Source organism: Berkeleyomyces rouxiae (assembly GCF_048999995.1).
Source record: "Berkeleyomyces rouxiae strain 22BRR77 chromosome Unknown BrBRR77_ptg000001l, whole genome shotgun sequence".
NCBI lineage: Eukaryota > Fungi > Ascomycota > Sordariomycetes > Microascales > Ceratocystidaceae > Berkeleyomyces > Berkeleyomyces rouxiae.
In genome coordinates this window covers 1048975-1066810 of record NW_027396491.1, presented here as the reverse complement: position 1 = coordinate 1066810, position 17836 = coordinate 1048975, and the positions used below count along the sequence as shown (strand labels likewise).

At 49.4% G+C, this 17836-nt stretch overlaps 7 protein-coding genes across 7 annotated transcripts; 4 read left to right on the top strand and 3 right to left on the bottom strand.

Annotated features, from left to right (window-relative positions):
- Positions 1-825: 825 nt before the first annotated feature.
- On the bottom strand, positions 826-1836 carry BROUX77_000335 (uncharacterized protein; the record flags this gene model as incomplete). Its single annotated transcript, XM_073747989.1, has 1 exon — positions 826-1836. The coding sequence occupies one exon, from the start codon at positions 1834-1836 to the stop codon at positions 826-828; it is 1011 nt and encodes a 336-aa protein (XP_073608572.1).
- Positions 1837-6573: 4737 nt separating this feature from the next.
- Positions 6574-7539, bottom strand: BROUX77_000334 (uncharacterized protein; the record flags this gene model as incomplete). The annotated part of the gene is made up of 1 exon (XM_073747978.1): positions 6574-7539. One exon carries the CDS (start codon positions 7537-7539, stop codon positions 6574-6576), a length of 966 nt encoding a protein of 321 aa, XP_073608571.1.
- A 1831-nt stretch (positions 7540-9370) lies between these two features.
- BROUX77_000333 (uncharacterized protein) lies at positions 9371-10040 on the bottom strand (the record flags this gene model as incomplete). Its single annotated transcript, XM_073747967.1, has 3 exons — positions 9371-9589; positions 9663-9857; positions 9939-10040. The coding sequence occupies 3 exons, from the start codon at positions 10038-10040 to the stop codon at positions 9371-9373; spliced, it is 516 nt and encodes a 171-aa protein (XP_073608570.1).
- A 558-nt stretch (positions 10041-10598) lies between these two features.
- Positions 10599-11096, top strand: BROUX77_000332 (uncharacterized protein; the record flags this gene model as incomplete). The annotated part of the gene is made up of 1 exon (XM_073747956.1): positions 10599-11096. The coding sequence occupies one exon, from the start codon at positions 10599-10601 to the stop codon at positions 11094-11096; it is 498 nt and encodes a 165-aa protein (XP_073608569.1).
- A 659-nt stretch (positions 11097-11755) lies between these two features.
- On the top strand, positions 11756-12322 carry BROUX77_000331 (uncharacterized protein; the record flags this gene model as incomplete). Its single annotated transcript, XM_073747945.1, has 1 exon — positions 11756-12322. One exon carries the CDS (start codon positions 11756-11758, stop codon positions 12320-12322), a length of 567 nt encoding a protein of 188 aa, XP_073608568.1.
- Positions 12323-13103: 781 nt separating this feature from the next.
- On the top strand, positions 13104-14581 carry BROUX77_000330 (uncharacterized protein; the record flags this gene model as incomplete). The annotated part of the gene is made up of 2 exons (XM_073747934.1): positions 13104-14210; positions 14294-14581. The coding sequence occupies 2 exons, from the start codon at positions 13104-13106 to the stop codon at positions 14579-14581; spliced, it is 1395 nt and encodes a 464-aa protein (XP_073608567.1).
- A 914-nt stretch (positions 14582-15495) lies between these two features.
- BROUX77_000329 (uncharacterized protein) lies at positions 15496-16812 on the top strand (the record flags this gene model as incomplete). Its single annotated transcript, XM_073747922.1, has 1 exon — positions 15496-16812. The coding sequence occupies one exon, from the start codon at positions 15496-15498 to the stop codon at positions 16810-16812; it is 1317 nt and encodes a 438-aa protein (XP_073608566.1).
- Positions 16813-17836: the final 1024 nt, after the last annotated feature.

Sequence of the window (17836 nt, the reverse complement as noted above, 5' to 3'; positions counted from 1 at the left end):
AAAGGGCGGCGATAGGTGTGGAAGACAAGCTGTCTCCGGATCAGGGCAGCGTAGAGCAGGGGGAAGCAAAACGTGCGGAAGATTTAAGAATTCCTGGGGCAAATCGCGCGCTTCGTGTCGTCTCTTGCGCCTTTGTATCTGCGTATCACAGAGCCGATGGACGTCCTAGAGATAGTCTGGCTGCGGATTTCGAGGTCAAGAACAGTGTCGACAACGTGACAGTCGGCGAAGAAAAAACGAAGGGATCAACAGGGCTTCCACGCCAACGCGTCACAGCATGGTACATGGGCAGCGAAGCGCACGAATAATTTTCTTTTGCCTACCTGCCCCAACGCCTGAGACACGTGGTCAGCGCTGCTTGTCGTGACTTGGTTAACACGACGAGAAGATGAGAGTTAGAGCACACGAGGCACGTGTGGTGTGTTTGTATGCAGCTTTAGGGAATCCATCACACGTCCACAATAAATCAAGATCTCAAAGATGATGCATGAATTGATGGTAATGCGACACTGCGCCAGGATGTGTATTCAGCCTGTGATGTACCGATGAATTGCCGATTCTATTCCGAGACACAGTCCATACCTTATCAAGCTTAACCCTATAATCAGAGTCCTCCATTTTTAAGTGGCTAACGACACAATTGTGTAACCAACTGAGTTATTGAGTGAACATGAACCAACTACAATATGCAAACACAATTCAGACAACATGGAAATGATGGTTTAATTATTAATAACTATAAGTATTAATTGACAATGGGAAGTATCTAGGAAAGGATGTTTTGTAATATCATGAGTTACAAGCAGGATATTACTGAAGGTGTAGTTAGACGGTGTTTTCTGATGAGTCAGCTTCCACACGGTCGGGGTGCAGCACCAGGTTACGCTTGAGAATCTGGTTCACAAGCGTCTTTCCGGGGAAGTCCATGACGACAATTCCAGTGCGAAGAACGGTACCACCATTCAGGTAGTTGCTGAGACGGCCGTTCATTCCACGGAACTCCTTCTTCTTACCAGCAGCAACTCTGTAGGGGATAGAGCCAACAGCCATACTGGTGTGAATGATGTGAAGCTTGTTCTCCTTCTCCATACCGGCGAACTGGATATTCGGCCAGACAAAATTCCATTTAATACCCTTGGTAATAGGGCCAAGCAAAACCTTCCAGTCAGTGACAGTCATGGCGGAAGACTTCCATCTAATACCGAAACGGCCCTTGGGCTTTGTATCGAAGTCCTGGAGAATCAAAATCTGGCCACGAAGATTGCCAAGGTTGGGAACCTCGCGGACCCGGTCTTCCTCGGAGTAGATACGGTGGACAGACTTTTCAGCAATGGCACTGAACTCGTCCTCCACTTCGCTGGGGACCATGTATCTGGTGAAAGCGGCCTGAAAGTCGCGGTCGCTGCCGGCTCTCCAAATATCCTTCTGAATGTGCATGATCAGGGCCTCGGAGGGGTTCTCTTCAAGGAACTCGTAAGCAGTGGTGAGAACATAGTTCAGATCATAACTAGTGTTGAAACTAGCATGGAAGATTTGAAGTCTGTCTTCAGCCAGGCGGCAGTTGATATCGAGGTATCTGATGCCACCATTGAGTTGTTCCTTCAAGTTGGTGTTCTGGTACGTAGCCAGTTCGTTGTTGGTTTTATGCGTCAACGAGTTGTGGGTACCCGGGATGGAAAGATGATGCAGAGGGGTATTATCGGGGATGTCCTTCATCCACTTAACAGCCCTATTGTCGGCAAGATCAAAGCTGACATCAGAGTAGGCGTCTTGGTATTGATTTTGAGCCAAGGCTAAGGTGGCCGAGGCCAGGACGGTGAGGAGTGAGAAATGCATATTGCAAGCGAAGACAAGAGAGAGAGAGAGAGAGAAAAGCCAGTTGAGCGGCAGTGAAGGAGTGAAAGTGTGAAAGGGGATTGCGAGACTGAGAGCGGATGAGGAGAAGGGAAATCTGGAGTCTCATCAGAGGCCGGCACGTTGCCGTATTAATAGTCAGGCCGTGGTCTGATTCCTTGGGCCATGTTGATTGATTCTCCTGCTGTCGCTATAAAGCCGTCATCGGCTCTACGGCGGCCCGTGATACGAAGGCGCAATGAATACTTTCCCCTCTGTTGCTGTAATGTAATTTCTCTCTCCGCCCATTCGAGAGAAGGTTCATAGCTCGCATTTTCTTAGAGGCGGTTGTATACACATCGACGGATAACCCTAATGGCATTAACGTTAGTCACAGTAAAGCTGTCAGATCTGTGGCGTGGCCCCCACATTTCCAGAATTGCATTATGGCGAAGTTTTAAGCAGGGTCCAACTCACGAACAATTCGGCACGCACTGAAGACGTGCCAATGGTGGTTACATGGCCACTTTGCCAAGGTTTTGGTACTTAAAGAGACGCAGCCAGATAGCGACGCAGGGCCTAGAACTTGGAGCAAGCATATTCTTTTCTTGTCTCTAAATAACCGCTGGTGCGGGTCGCCTCTGGCTTGGGCTGCGGTGCTGAGCCCAAAGCCAAGTGTAGCAACACACACATGCGCAGAAAAGGACGGGCCTCAGCCTATCTATCTACAGGGGCATGTGTTTCTGTCTGTGGCATGCAGGCTACAAGTCACCAGTCTCGATGCTTTGCGTGCAAGTTAACGGCTATGGGGGTACCTCGTTCCTACTATCGTGGAAGTTGGATAAGAGGCCCAAAGCCAGAAACTGGTCAAAACGAACACACAAGCCAGCAGACCAAAGTTACGGCCTACAAATGCGCCGAGAGAGAAATATGCGTAGTGCTTCGCCCCAGACTTTGGAACTCAGTCGTCATTCGACGATTCAGCGGCCTTCGAGAGGAGAGTGTAGCATGAAGAATGTTACTAATAGACATGTTGCTTGCCAAGCGCTGGCAAGTGGGAGATGTCAGACGACTGTCATTCAGCCCTAACGATTTTCTGTTTACTGGACTTACCCATGCCACGACTTGCAAGTCAGAAACATGTGTTGTCTCATTCACCACTCAGTCAGTACCTGCTTGTACATGTGTACATACATACATATATGCCGATGGATAACCATACAAGTGACTAGTTAACTACAACTAGTTAGTTGCAGGTGACTAGCTGATTATCCATACGCAGGATCCCACATGAGCAAAGGATTGGTATGACATCAACTGAGTTAAATCTTGTATCTAAAAACAAGTACAAGTAGTCGAGTGTGGTATGGCTATCCACCTGTATCTTCAAGTAATCACATACATATACCTCATCCTCGGAAATGCTCGGGACATTTGCAAAAGGCTCCAGAACGTGAACTGTGCGCACATAGCCTGGAAAGCATGGGGTCGTTTCCCAGACAAAGCTTGGCTTCCATCTGAAGCTCCCATCAAAAATGCGTCTTGATGCAGGTGGTGGGTGGCTGGATACTTCGCATGGCTGGGCCCCTTCAGGCTGTCAGAAGCTTACAGTGTGCGCCTGTGCCCGTACGTATGTACATATATGCTTGTGTTCGTGGCGTGCATATACATACATATGCATGTACATATGTATGCTTGAGATGTCTCATATAGTGTTGACAGGCCAAATATTCCGTTCATGCTTATCACTGCGGATTAATCGACGGATACGCTCGCATTCGATGCGACAGATCCATGTCTCTGCTCTAAGCGCGGTATCGAGGTATATTGAACGTTCTAACGCCTAGGCGATTTAGTGAATGCTCACCTGAATGTTGCTATGTATAGCATAAAGCTCCTCTCACATATACCATGCTAAAGGAAGCTTCAAATTGCTTCCGCGACTTGAAGTGGTCTATGCTGTTGTAGCAGTGACTCAATACTGCGGCTACCATAACCTTATCCGCAGTGGAAAAAAAGCGCTATCTGATGGTTATCAAGTACATTGCCAGTGCAAAGACCTGCTCACGGAGAAAAAAAAAACAAGGAAAAAGCGCAGTTTCAATAAATTTGGTGACTTTATAACCAAAAAGAAAAAAGAAAGATCGGAATACCGCCACGGTGTAATATGCTTAAACTCATGTTGTTTACGGTATGATACGGCACACATGTGCTCCGTCTGCCCGTACAAGGGTTAAACCCCTACGAATCATGCATAGGCCCCCAAAAGTCAAACTAACGACCGACTTTCCAACCAGTACCGGCCTTTCAATCCCGTTCAAACGCATTAAACGACACTTGGCACTTGCAGCCTGCCATAAAACAAAGAGATTCGTCTTCTTTTGCCCCGTCAGACCAGTAAGCACGAATCGGTGGTATTCAAAAGAGCTCCGATGATCATTCATGCGATGTATGTGCATAGAAATACTATGTATGTGAGCTAAAGTACTAATACAAGAATGCCTACTATCATGTCACTCGAAAAAGCCGCCGGACTTGACTTGTGCGATTTTTCAATTCTATATCGTTTAACGTCGTAGTGATGTGATTTTCTAATTTTCTTTGAAAATGTCATGAAACATCTATTTTCATCACGTGATTATTACGTCACTGATGTCTGTCAACAATGCGGGAACGCCTTGATGATTTATCTTGAATTATGCCAAGGACTCAGAAAAACACGACCCGAACAAATTAGATTGAATCATAAAATCTCGGATTCATCTCGGAATCTTGTGTCTGGTGATAATAAGTCGGGCGTCCCAGTCTTGGGCATCAAAAACTTTGAGAAAACAAAAGAAAGGTCAAATAATTGATGAGGTTAACACATTATGTAACATGTTTTCTTAAACTATTGGCTTGTCAGACTGCGGATGATAAACTTGAGACGATGGACCTACCTTAAGCTTAATAGTTTGGGCAATTTGTGAGACTTTGTCGGGTCTCTTTGGTATACAACTCTATTTAGTGGTTTCGTACGAGGGAGTCTAACGGCCCAAGGTTGCAAAGGTCCAATGTGACTAGGAAAATGTATAGTTACTATAGTTAGTGGATATAGACACAGTACGGGAGTATCATGTACATGATAATGGCAAAGACCTAGGGCCAATTGGAGTGCTTTAACAAAAGGAGCCCTTTGGATGCCTATGACAGGAAAGGAATCGAAAAAATCTTCTAGCCCACGTCACATCAATCCTCAGAAAGATTCAAAGGAAATTCTTCACTCGTCCTGCAGACCATATATCCACTGGGCGGTGTTCAACGAACACACCCACAGCAGTTTTCTAAGGTTACCACACCCCATTGGTGTCTCGCGGCAAGGCCACGATTTGTCTAAGATCGTAGAGCTCCTGGTCAACAAAGACAGGCGAGCTGAAAATAACTGTTGAACTCCCAAAAGACAGTTCTGAGTTATAAAGGGGGAGAATCCCGAGATGGTGTGGATTGATGCAGTGGGGGATCGGCAATCGCGAATTGGGAGTGGGTAGTAAAGGGGTAAACCACTGGCGAGGAAAATTCCAAAAGTGGTGTAAATGCGGGCCTGGGTCCTCAAAACTCATGAGAATGGCAGCAGCATCGGAGGCATGGTGCCAGCCTCGGAAAACCCTCGGCAAAAGCCCGAGAGGAGGGGGCCGACCTCAAGGATACCCACTCCGAGATTTGCAGAAGGCAAGGTTTTCTCGAAGAATTTCCCAACCAATACTGGCGTGACAAAGTGGATGAGATCATCAGTTAGAGCTTGTGTAACACAAATCTTGGTGGAGGTATAAAACTCACTGGCTGTCACATGAGAAAAAAAAAGAATCCATTATCAGTGTTTAATAGGAGGACTCACTGTTGTCCTGTACGGAGAAGTATCCGGAACGTCACAAGTTCAGAGAGTTCAATGAAAGAGAATGTATTCAATGAAGGGGAAGAAAGGCGAACGATGATCGATGCCTTCTATTCTAGATACTATGGAAGAGAGGGAGAGAGCAGCCCTTTTATGCCCAGCAGTCCATTGATGTCTTGTGCTAGAGTCAAGTAGTAGTCGGAGGAGAATGCCTAGTGAAGCTTAGAAGCAAAGTCTAGTCCGAGCAAGAAAAGGAGAAGTACGGCCTTTTGTCGTTCAGCTTCCACTAGGTTGGGAACTTTTACAATGGCGTTCCTCTTGTGGCGATTTGTGATGTTAGAACGTGAACGAGTTGAAGGCAATTCCGATGTAGTCAGAGGAGCACAACCCTAAGATGCTTCTATTTGTAGGGTTGGCATGCTGACAATATCAACATCCATTGAGTCAAGACAAGTTAGGATCTAGTGAACTAAGCAGTTGTATTCTTTTTAACTATGTTTGAATAATGTGGGAATCAATTGTATGAAATGGCGTGATTGGAGTGGAAGAAGTTGAGTATCGAAGCTGAGGTGAATGAAATTAGGAAATATGGCCAGGCATATGATAAACTACATTGGTAGTACTACAGATGCTGCAAGCAGAGAGCGCGGGAGACTACGGTTTTGGAGACTGATATTCTAGGAGTAACTATCTATTGTAAAAAATCAAAACGATAACTATTGTGTTCTATTAATGGTAGTTATCCCCTTTCCTAAACATGAAAACATGAACTAATCATCGTTTGCTAGATATCATGTCGAACTCAGTATTTATTAGCTTCTAGTAACATATATATGACAATAAATTACTGTAGCATAACATAACGAGAATTACTTTGACTGGGCATAGACGGCGAAGTTGCCTTGGATGAACTTGTCAAGAAGTAGCTTGCCTGGGAAGTCCATGGCAACAATTCTAGTGCGGGAATTGAATTCACTACCCAGAGCCTCGCCAAGACGATCGTTCATGCCTATCTCTCCGAGCTTGGTACCACCAGCGTTCTTGAGCGCGGCCTGGGAAGTACTACCATTTGTTTGAGTGACATGAAAGATGTTATCGGTCTCCAGGCTAGCCCACGCGAGACTCATCTCAGTGACACTCCACTTGATATCCAGTGGGATGGGCTCAGACTCCGGCTCCAGATCCAGTGCAACCACGGTATTAGAGTTCCAGGGAATGCCGCCCACGCCAGGAGTATTAGTCGGGAAATCTTGCAGAATAATTACCTTGCCGCGAACCTCTCCCAGCTGAGGGGCTTGGGAGGACTCGGGGTTCTCGCCAAAGTAGACATGGGACTGGGCACGTTGGCCGATGGCAGTGCGAGCATCCAAGTAGTCGGACATGAGGCCCGCAAAGACTTCCTCGTCATCAGACACCAACGGATCCTTCTTGACTCTCATGATGAGAGCCTCAGTGGGATGCTGGTCGAGGAAATCGAACAGAATTGTGAAGACTTTACCAAGGTCGTAGGTGGTGTCGACATCTCCTTGGTAGAGCTGAATCTTGTTGTCTTTGACACGACCACTGACATCGATGTATCGGATGCCAGCTGTCAGTTGACCTCTCAGATCAGTGTTCTGAGTTTGAAGCAACTCGTTGTGGAGGCTGTAGGTGAGAGAGTTGTGGGTTCCGGGGATCGAAAGAGACGTCACATCGATGTCGTCCGGGATCTGAGCCATCCAGTCGGGATGAGTAGCCAAGCTGAGATCAAAGCTGTATTTGGAGCAGGTCTCATGGAAGCAGGTAGCCTGGCTCAGAGTAGCCGACGCTAGAGCGGCGATAATAGGGAACAACATATTGAAGGCAAGACAAGGAGTAGATGTGATAGCTGAGGTGAGGCTGAAGGCACTGTAGAGATGATGATGAGAGTTGAGAGATTCGGAAGACAGGTCAGAGTCCGGGGCATCACTGTATTAATACTTGGTCTCTACACAAGTCGGGTTGTTCGGCGTCCATACGCATAGTGGTTTGGCCAGAGTCTGACGCATGGTCCACCAGAGCACAAGACAAATACTATCTACCTCTCGCCTTGGAAAAAAAATAGTTTGCTCGTGGGATTTTGTGTCATGCTTTCTGAGTATTTCTCCATAGTTTCGGCTGTTTTAACATGCCATGATACAGCTACATGGTCAATCCGACATGGGAGTTTTGAAATTGGGAGATTTGTTCTGCCATGGCCGTCTGGGGACCCCTTTCACAACCCGAAGAAGGCTCGTAGAACAGCGTTGAAGATGACTGATGCTCTGGGAATACGTGCACGGCCAAGGCCAGGGAGTGGCCCGGGGTGCAGTTTGCCTCGAAAACAAAACAACAACATTGCTTGGGAAATCGGAGCTTCCTGTCTGGCAAGTTGCTCTGTTGGTACCTATTACAAGTTAGTTGCTGATCGTAGTATGATGCCGATGCAGTAGAATACTAGCAAATCTTCGTGGAGATTTCAGTACCATGATAGCTTTATGAAGATGGCTCTTGGGATAGTGTTTCTTCACACATTTAAGCATTTGATGCCTGCCAGGATATGGTTATAGTAACGAATCCATGTTAACTAGTTAGGTATAGTTAGAACATAACCACATGGCCAAGACCATCAGCTGGCCAAAACAAATATTGGAGCCAGGACAATAGTTCCATTGCTTGGGAAAAGGCCTGCAATGGAAAATGCAGCGGAGACTGCGGCCTGTTGATGTAAATCATCTAGTTACATACAAGTATCTTTTGGAGTGCGGTGACACCACCACAATCGAGCCCAGTATTGTAGCATCACGTCGGCGACATGCTTCGCGAATCGCAGAGACCGGGTAGGGTCCAAACACTTTGCTGGGATTCTTTCTTTGGACCAACGAGAGGAAAATGAGAAGCACAAACTCATGCAGGGATTGTCTCGGATGCAGATTTGCCATTATGTTCAAAGATGTGAAGACGCAGTAGTTAGTGCAGGCCTGATTGATTGATGGATTATTTACATGTCTACTCCCGAGGTATTCTCGGCATACGACAGGGCAGGCCTGATTTGTTTCTTTAATTTATACGTACATTGTTGAATACTGCGGGATTTCCAGATCGTTCATGCCGTCTCGGAAATCAGGAGATGCCGCGTCTATTGCACATCTCCACAACGAATAATTATACCAGTCCAACGGACCTATTTGCGCATAGCATCCGTGGGTCGCAGTGATGTAGTTATGTCCTAACATTCTCAGCCTTGGATTTGACCAACTCCATCCATGCCCAGAAAGTTAGCTACTTTGAGCGAGGACTATAGGCTGTACCCTTTGCAACTAAATATCAAGACTTCTCTTGCCATCATTTTAATATGGTCTTGGCGAGCCTCCCATTCGCAGCTCGCCTTCAATCAGACTACAGCATCGTGCTGAATCGTTTTCGTGGGGAAAACCATACAGAGCGGCACTGCACAATTCGTCTCTCGAGGCTCTGCGAGTTTCTGCATAACATGCCGTGCTTGTTTTATCCCTCATAGCAGCTATGGCATGAACGATATGCCACTGCACCTGTGGTTTATCACACAATGATCTAGTGATAGCAATTTCCTGTATCACAGTCGGGCACAGGCGCTCCGTGGTACTATCAATGAGCAACCGTGTGGAATATACTTGAAATATCAGCCCATCACTTTCTCCCGGAACCGAAATTGATTCGCTTTCGAGGATGGCCTGCTTCAGCATCGCTATCCTCGTCGTTTACGGCGGCAACCTTCTTTTTCTTGCCCGCCTTTCCAGAAGACGGGCCAGGCGCCGTTGTCGAAGTCGGGGTCGCGTTACCTGAATCAAGCTTGTAGGCGGTAGGGGTCGCGGAAAACGATGGGTTGGAAGAGGCGGGAGTACCGTCCTAGGAAAACGAGCACATGTGAGCAAGGTTCACATGAGTCGCGCGATGTTAAGATGCAAGGGAATATACGCACCCCATTCGAAACAGGCTTGTAGGATATGGACGAGCGGGAAAAGACGCGGTTGGCGTCCGGGGCATTTTGCTTCTTGCGCTGGGCAGCAGAGTTTATGCCTTTGATGTACGAATCGAAGCCGAAGATGATGTTGCCGTTGGGGGTTGCCTCGAGATAGTTCATTTCCTTCTGGGCGATGGTTTCCTCGACAGTCGCCTTGATTCATGACCTGGTTAGCACGCGAAACTCAAAGCGGCCAGATTAGTTGTGTGCCGAGCGATCATCCAAAACACCCACTAGCTTCTTAGCGATCTGGCGCTGCTTTTCAATCAAGTCGCGAAGGCGAGCCTGCTCCTTGCGGTACTCGGTCATCGAGGGCATGGTTCCAGTTCCAACCATCTTGGCGGTAGTGGCATATGGATTCAGATAATAGATATTAGCTGTAGCAAAAAGCGAGGATGACCTGGAGAGTAGAGCCGAGGTGGTGATGAATCGTCATCAGCGTGATGGGCCGCGATGCGCCCTACAAACTTTCAATCCTTGTCGCAAACATTGTGTGATGACTTCACCAGGCAAAGGAATCACCCGACGTTTTGGCGAGCAACCCTAGGGTTGTTTTCGCAAGCACGGCAGTCCAGCCACCAGCTTTATCCCCGGCATCCATCACCCACCACACGGCCAGCCATGAGTCTCACACAGAACGCGACAGGGTTTGAAGCTGCAACCAGTCGCCTTTAACTAGTCAAGCGAGACCAACCTCTCGGTTTGACGCGCTGTGCGCTGGCGACACTTCAGCCGGCCAAACTGCATACAAATAGGGAGCTCTCCACACCCGTCAAAGCTTCCCGTAGCCAAACCGTGCTATAACCACCTACACTACATTCTCTCTTTGTCTACGGCCGCCCCTCTCGTCTCCAGCACCAGCTCCTCATTGCTCCTTTGGCTACATCCCACATCATGCACGCCACCTCACTCCTGGCTGCGGCTCTGCTAGTCGCCTCTTCGGCTGTTGCCGTTCCCACCGACGACGTATCATCGACAACCTCTTCGTCCTCTTATACCATCATTCCCATATACCCCACCACACGCGCTTCTACGTCTCTCCAAACTGTGATTGTAACAGAAACTATTGACCTGGGCTCCTCTGCTTCGTCCTCTGGTTCCACGACTACCACCTCCAAGGACCCAAACTCGTACTCTGTGGTGCCGATCGAGGGTCTCCCGCCCGCAACTACTGTCACTGTCACTGTGGTCAAGTCTGGCTCGTCGATGTGGACAGTGACCCCGACAGCCGCGGCGACGGCCCCGCTAGGCTCCGGAACCGGGCATCCGCTGTCTAGCACAGGAGGTCCCGTGGTTGTTTCAGCAGCATCGCAGCCGCATGTGTGGCCGTCTGTGTCTGGTGCCGCGCTGGCAGTGGCTGGGGGTGTCTTGGCTGTAGTCTTCCACTGGTGATATTGGGTCCCTGTGTTTGGTAAGGGTATATAATAGTGATGGTTTTAGAATGGTGGGCTGGTTATGATTTACGATTCAATGTGTTTTTAATTAGTTAGTCCAAGTCTGAAAATTGGCTTCTCTATTGAATATAGCTCCGTTCTTGTGTGTGTTGTCCAAGTATCAGCCTCACTCGTGATACTTGTGCCACCAATGCATTGTTCATGGGAGTCATACAATCCTCACAAAAAGCCCGTGAATCAGCTGCGCGATCCTTCGATTCAATTCATCGTAGTCCCTCCATGGATCTGTCCGACTTGAGCTGTATAACGGGCAGTCTGAGATGGTGCCACGGTGGTTACCCCTCACAACTGCTAAACCACAGGTACTTGTATGGGCTCAAGACTGGCCTCTTGTGATGGTAGAGCTTTCTCATCCATTTCTTTTTTTTGTTTTTCATTCTCTGGTTCTAGTCTATTGTCATAGCCCACGACGTTGAACTTCCTGTTGCAAGCCCACGACGTTGAACTTCCTGTTGCAAGCCCAGCCTCAGTATCAAGAGGTCGTGTATTCAAGCTTTCAGAAAGTTTATCCTTTGGTGCGTATTCACGAGAACATGGCCCAATCCCACACAGATACAAACACTCACGCGTTCTCTTTATCAGAAATTGCATCTCGCCATGGTACTCAAGTCGACTTTGCCTCTCGCCCTGATAGGCCTCGCTGGCTCTTCGCACTCCACCATGGCTTCTACTTCGCCCGGCCTGGACCCTGTGGCCCAAGCCCAAGCTGTAGGCACCACCTGTTCCCCCGAAGGACTATGGAACTGCATGACCGTGTCTTTCCAACGCTGTACAAACGGCGCGTGGTCGGCTACTATGGCTATGGCGCCCGGAACTAAGTGCTATCCCGCCGGAGACACACTAGAGTTCCACATTGGCTTTTCCAACAGCCCCAGCAGCGCCGAGTGCGGATACTCGGGGGCAGATTCAACTTCAATGAGCGTCCCACTGTTGACTCCGCATTTGCCTCCGTACTTTACGCCGGCCACTTCGGTGCCATCGCCATATTCCTCGTGGCCAGAGCTGACGTCCACATCATCGTCAACAAGTACTTTGCCAGTCGAAACAGAAGTGACGCCTTCGGCAACAGTTGAGGAAAGCTGGGCCGCTAGAATCTCTGCGCTTCGCCTTGACACGCTGCTTTTGCTGGGAGTTTGCGTGGGCGTTTTGGTTGGCCAATTTTAGTGACATATGACAAGGTGTTTTTGCAGCGCGGGATGGATGAAGTGGGTTGTCGATCATGGCGGAGTTGAGATTTCCCGTGGAGTTAGGGCTAGCAATACAAGTTAGGGTTTGGAGCACACCAGGAATGACATCATTCCACTCTTGTGCACAGCCGTGGGCGGCGGCCGGGGATAACCTTGACATGGAGGTTGTGTGCCTTGCTTGGGAGTATTTTTTGCAAGCTAGACAGTTGAGCCACAATAGGAAGCCTAGAAGCCCAGGAGACAAGCATATTTTTCTAATGTTGACACTGCGCCCCAAGTGTGACGCGCCTTATTGCCACAGGAAGAAAAAGGCACGGCTACGGCTGTATGTATGCAAACGTGTGAAGATCTCCAGGAATTCAGCCTAGTGCTGGTATGCCAGATCACGGAAATGCATCTTGCAAGGGCTCAAAGAACAAGAGACGAAGGAGTTTTGGTGTCGAGGAGAGGAAGAACGGAACAGGGACAGACCCAGAGCTCCCTCCACAAAGGAGGGGCACACAAGATTGCAGCCCAAAGGGAAGAAAATAAGAATAAATTCATTCGTAATAAGCCAAGCCAAGACCTTGGGTGCTCAGGTCAGAGTCAGCTGCCTAGACCGGGAGAAGTATCAAGTACAGCAAACCACGAGTAGACGCGCGGGAAGATAAATATAAAGCAGCTGGCCCGCCGCTAGTTTCCGTCCGCACTTGCTCCATACCCTCAACACTTGCGTTGTTCTCTTTTGCAGACCAAGACTGCCGCTTCCGTCCGTTGAAATGTCCTACTATCCCCAAGGCTACGGCCAACAGCCACAATACCCTCCTCAGGGCCAATATCCCCCACCCAACTACCCGCCTCCGCCGAACCAACAGTATGGCCAGTATCAGCCACCCCCGCAGAACCAGTACGCCCCCCCTCCTGGCCCGCCGCCCGGCCAGTATCCTCAACAAGGCCAGTACGGTGCCCCCGGCCAGTATCCGCCTCCACCTGGACCCCCACCCGGCCAATATGCCCCTCCCACTGGGCCTCCACCAGGTCACTATGCGCCCCCGCCCGGCCAGTACGGCGCCCCGCCCCCGCAGCCGGGCTATGGAGCCCCGCCTCCCGCCCAATACGCGCCGCCCACCGGTCCGCCGCCGGGACAATACGGCCATCAGCAGCCCATGCCTGGCGGTGGCGGCTATCCGTATGCCCCGGCCGACCAGCCGTCGCCGGGCTACGGCGCGCCGCAGATTATCCAGTGGAACGCCGATGCCACCGCGAGTGCGTGTCGCTCGGCCATGAAGGGCTTCGGCACCGACGAAAGAGCGCTGATTCGCGCGCTGGCCGACAAGGACCCGCTGCAGATTGAGGCCATCAAGCAGTCATACGAGCGCCAGTTCCGGCGCAATCTGATGAAGGATGTTGAGAAGGAGACCAGTGGCGACTTTGAGTTTGGCCTGCTGTCGATCCTGCGCGGACCTTGTCTAAACGATGCCAACGAGCTCCAGCTCGCCATCATGGGCCTCGGGACAAAAGAGCGCGCACTCAATGACGTGCTGCTCGGCCGGTCCAATGCTGATCTGCACGCCATCAAGAGAGTCTACAACCAGGCTTTCCGGCGCAATCTTGAGAGTGACGTCAAGGGCGACCTGAGCGGCAAGACAGAGCGTATGTTCATGATTGTGCTGAATGGCACACGCAGCGAGGGCCTTGTCCAAGCCCAGGCACAGCAGGCCGATGCTGATGCGACCGAGATATACAAGGCCGGCGAGGGCCGCATGGGCACAGACGAAATTGCGATATGCAGCCTGATGGCGACGCGCAACGATGCACAGATCCGGGCTTTTGCAGAGGCATACCGGAGGAAATACAGCAAGAATCTTGAAGATGTGTTCAAACGAGTAAGTGTTGCATTGGAATTGCCCCCCCCCCTCTATATCGTTCATTCCCTCTTTACACTTTACATACTAACTTTCCGGAGAAGGAATTTTCTGGTCACATGGAGGACGCGCTATTGTATCAGCTGCGCCATGCTCTGAACCCGTACCAGAACGCCGCGCGTGAGATCGAGCGGGCCATGGCTGGCGTGGGCACCGATGAAAAGGCTCTTACGCGGCGCATCGTGGCAGCGCACTGGGACCGCAACTTCATGGAGGGCGTCAAGGCCGAGTACCAGAAACTGTACAACCGCGACCTGGCCCGCAGAATCAAGGGTGAAGTGCGCGGTGACTACGAGAGGCTGCTGCTGGCCTGCATAGGGTGTCCCATCTAAGCAGTAGTTAAATGACGCCGGTGATTTGTGATGAATCTCCTTTTATTCTTTAGCATTTGCTTCTGGGGAACTGCACTTGGGCTATAGCTATCTGGTTGTGGTGGAAACAAATGGTCTACTTCTGTGTTCTTGATAACTATGCTACGCTCCACTTCTTCAAAGCGGACTCCAACCTCGTTTTCGCTCATCTTTGCAAACGGTGTCTTGATGTTTTTGTAAATGTGATTTTGAAAGTAGTCAAGCTAATTTGGTGATGATACATTTGTGTGGTTAGCACCATCTTTAGGGATGGGCGAAAATGAAGTTAGGGTCCACTTTGAAGAAGTGGGGCGTGGCACAGTTATAGCCATTCACATATTACTTGCATCTCCATATGACGTAATTGAAGCATTAGCTCTTCTCTGGTTGCTAGGATGATCAAAAAGTAGTTCTAGCAGAATGACACCTACTTCCCTTTGTGTCGTTTTCGACCATACGTCTTCTGGTTGCCATAGTGGGTATAATACAGTCAAACTAGACGCCCTAGGGTGTTTTTGGTAAACGCCCTACATTCAGGACCCCAACCCAAGTCCGACAATGGCGCCACCCTTTTAATTGAAGGGTGTAGCTGTTCTCCCCATCTCTTCGCTCTTTTTTTTCTCTTCCGAAAATACTCCCAATCTGTGCCAAATATTCACCAAGACGACATCGAGCAGAAAGAAACCAGCCCCAACCTCTTCTTACTCTGGCCTTTGGCGATTCCCAGTTAAACATGAGCCCTCGAAAGTCTTCTCAGAATTGCGGTGCCAATGGCACCGAGCACAGTGACAACGTTTCTATGGTCACACCAAATGTAAGGAAGGCGCATCTACTTAATCTCGAAGCAAACAATTCAGAGACACTGACAAACATACCCCTAGATATCCCCACAGAACATGTCACCTACCTTGTCGGGCACCAATGAACTGCCTTGTTCTCCTGTTACTCCTGTAGCCGAGACTTTGGGAAGCCATTTATCACTGCAAGGTGCTCTTGCCAACCCTTTGACAAATGACATTGTGTGCCCACCAACTGATGATCAGAACGACCAAGTCGTCAATGTTGTGGAAGAGGACTTGATCCCCGGTACACCGTCTCACATTACCATTCCATCCATTCCCATTTCAGACATTGATATTGCTCCACTTTCCCCTTTCACCGACAGCGATGTTGAGCTGAGTGGTGATGATTTATTTGATCTCGGAATCTACGATGGTGAGAACATCGCGCTTCCTGCTCCTGTTTACTGCAACGGATGGGAAGCTGTTCCCAATTTGCCTACCAGAATTGACTGGAGTCTTTGCACCCTTGTCCTTAGAGGCCCACACCAGTGTGATTTCTTGTCTGCACATCAAACCGCGCCTGCCTCTCAGCCACCCATCTCAGGTGCTCCCAACACTAGTGCCATGACTATTCATGAACTGCAGACTGCAAACAACAAGTTCATCGATGCTTTTGATATGATCCCAGATAAGACGGGGCACACCAATGCTATGAGTCCCATGATGGTGTGGGAGCCCATGGTTGTGTCAAGTCCAGAAGCTCCCCGCATGGTTGCCTACTTCATCCCTCCTGACAACCGTATGCCACACAACATCGACGCGCCATGGACACCACAGGACACCCTGGCTATCCGACTTTTCACCAGTCCTGGACACACCACTGTACCAATTGCTGTAGCCGACTGGGGCTACGAGGCATCTGCGTTTGAACGCGACCGCAGCCGCGTTGCTCGGCTGGACCGCGACATTGGTTTCCTCGAGGAGCACATCAACCACAGCAATGCCGGGTTTGACTTGCTTGTGGCGCGCTATTACCGGGCCGTTGCTAGCGGCGCTGTAGAGCGTCCTGCTGCATCCAAAGACCTGCAGAGTGCGGGCGCGTGGTCGTGTTTTGGCCCGCGCGATGCCCGGTTGCCGCTTCATGCATGGAAACAGCGATACCGCGACCTGCATACGCTGCGGTTCCAGTGGTTCCACACTCAGCTGCGCCGTGTGCCGATTCTGGCCGCGTGGCTCAACTCGGATCTGGCTCGGGAGGCCATGCTGACGCAGAACATCATGAATGTCGATATAGATGTGACACGCCGCCACGACAATTCGCTGTGGTGGATGCCCCTCATGGCGGTAGTCGGCGTGGCGGCTTATTCGCTAGCAGAAACCAGACCATTCTCCATGTACTGCTATTTGGCCGCACGCATCAACACGCTGTAAATCTGTTTCTTCAGCACGGGGGCGTTTTATTTATAAGATTTGATGTCGGGGCGGGAGGTACTTTCATGTTGCACAAATAGTTTGGGTGGAATGGTGTGAGTCTTCGGTAGTTGCAAGTTTGGGAATTCAAGGGCAGACAGGAAGTTGGCGTTACATCATGGGTTACACAGTTTGTTCAAAATACGTTGTCGATTGCAGTTCAAGTTGTTGGTGTGCTGTATAACTAGTTGTGAGTTATGGGAGTCTATTGTTATCCAGATGTTGTGAGTAGTGTCAAATGTCAGAGTTGGGAAATTCCCTAGAGGTTTTGTTTTCTACCAGGGTTCTCCATGCCCTGGGATGCAAGCTATGACTACGATACGGAAATGCCTAGAAATACGATTTTCAGACGCCAACGGAACTTCAAAGAGAATGTGCTTCATTCAAAAATTGCGCAGCTGCTTTGCGCTTGCGGTGTGATACGCTCAATCTGCATTATGCGTAGTTACATGGCTTGTTTCATGGCATGATTCCTGCCTTCATGGACAGGTCACCCAACAGTTTCTCGCTTGTGTAGAGACGGATACAGGGTGGTACGATTGGTTCTCATGAGCTTTCATACTCTACTTGACGCTGAAAAAAATGTCTCATGATTTTGCCCCGAATTGAAAGGTGGATGTACAACTGGAGGGAGCATCTCGACAACTTTGCTGCAACTTAGACGCTTTTGCTTTGATAGTCGATCAAGTCGTGGTGTTTGCTGGATCCTGGCGGCAACGGCAATGTATGCGAGCTTATGGATTACTAGGTACAGGGTTTGCGATCGAGGAAAGCCGGGGTTATGAAAAGAGGGCTCGATTGGATATAAACAATCTTGTTTAGAATCGCTCTGCTTCGGTTGTAAACTTGGCTCTGAGGAGCGGTATGAGTTCAAAAAGCCATGCAGTCAAAGCAGCTAAATGAATGAATTGATTATTTCTGGCTTCTTTTACAGACAAATACCCTGATGGTAATGATAGAAACGGGCCATGATGGATTACATGAC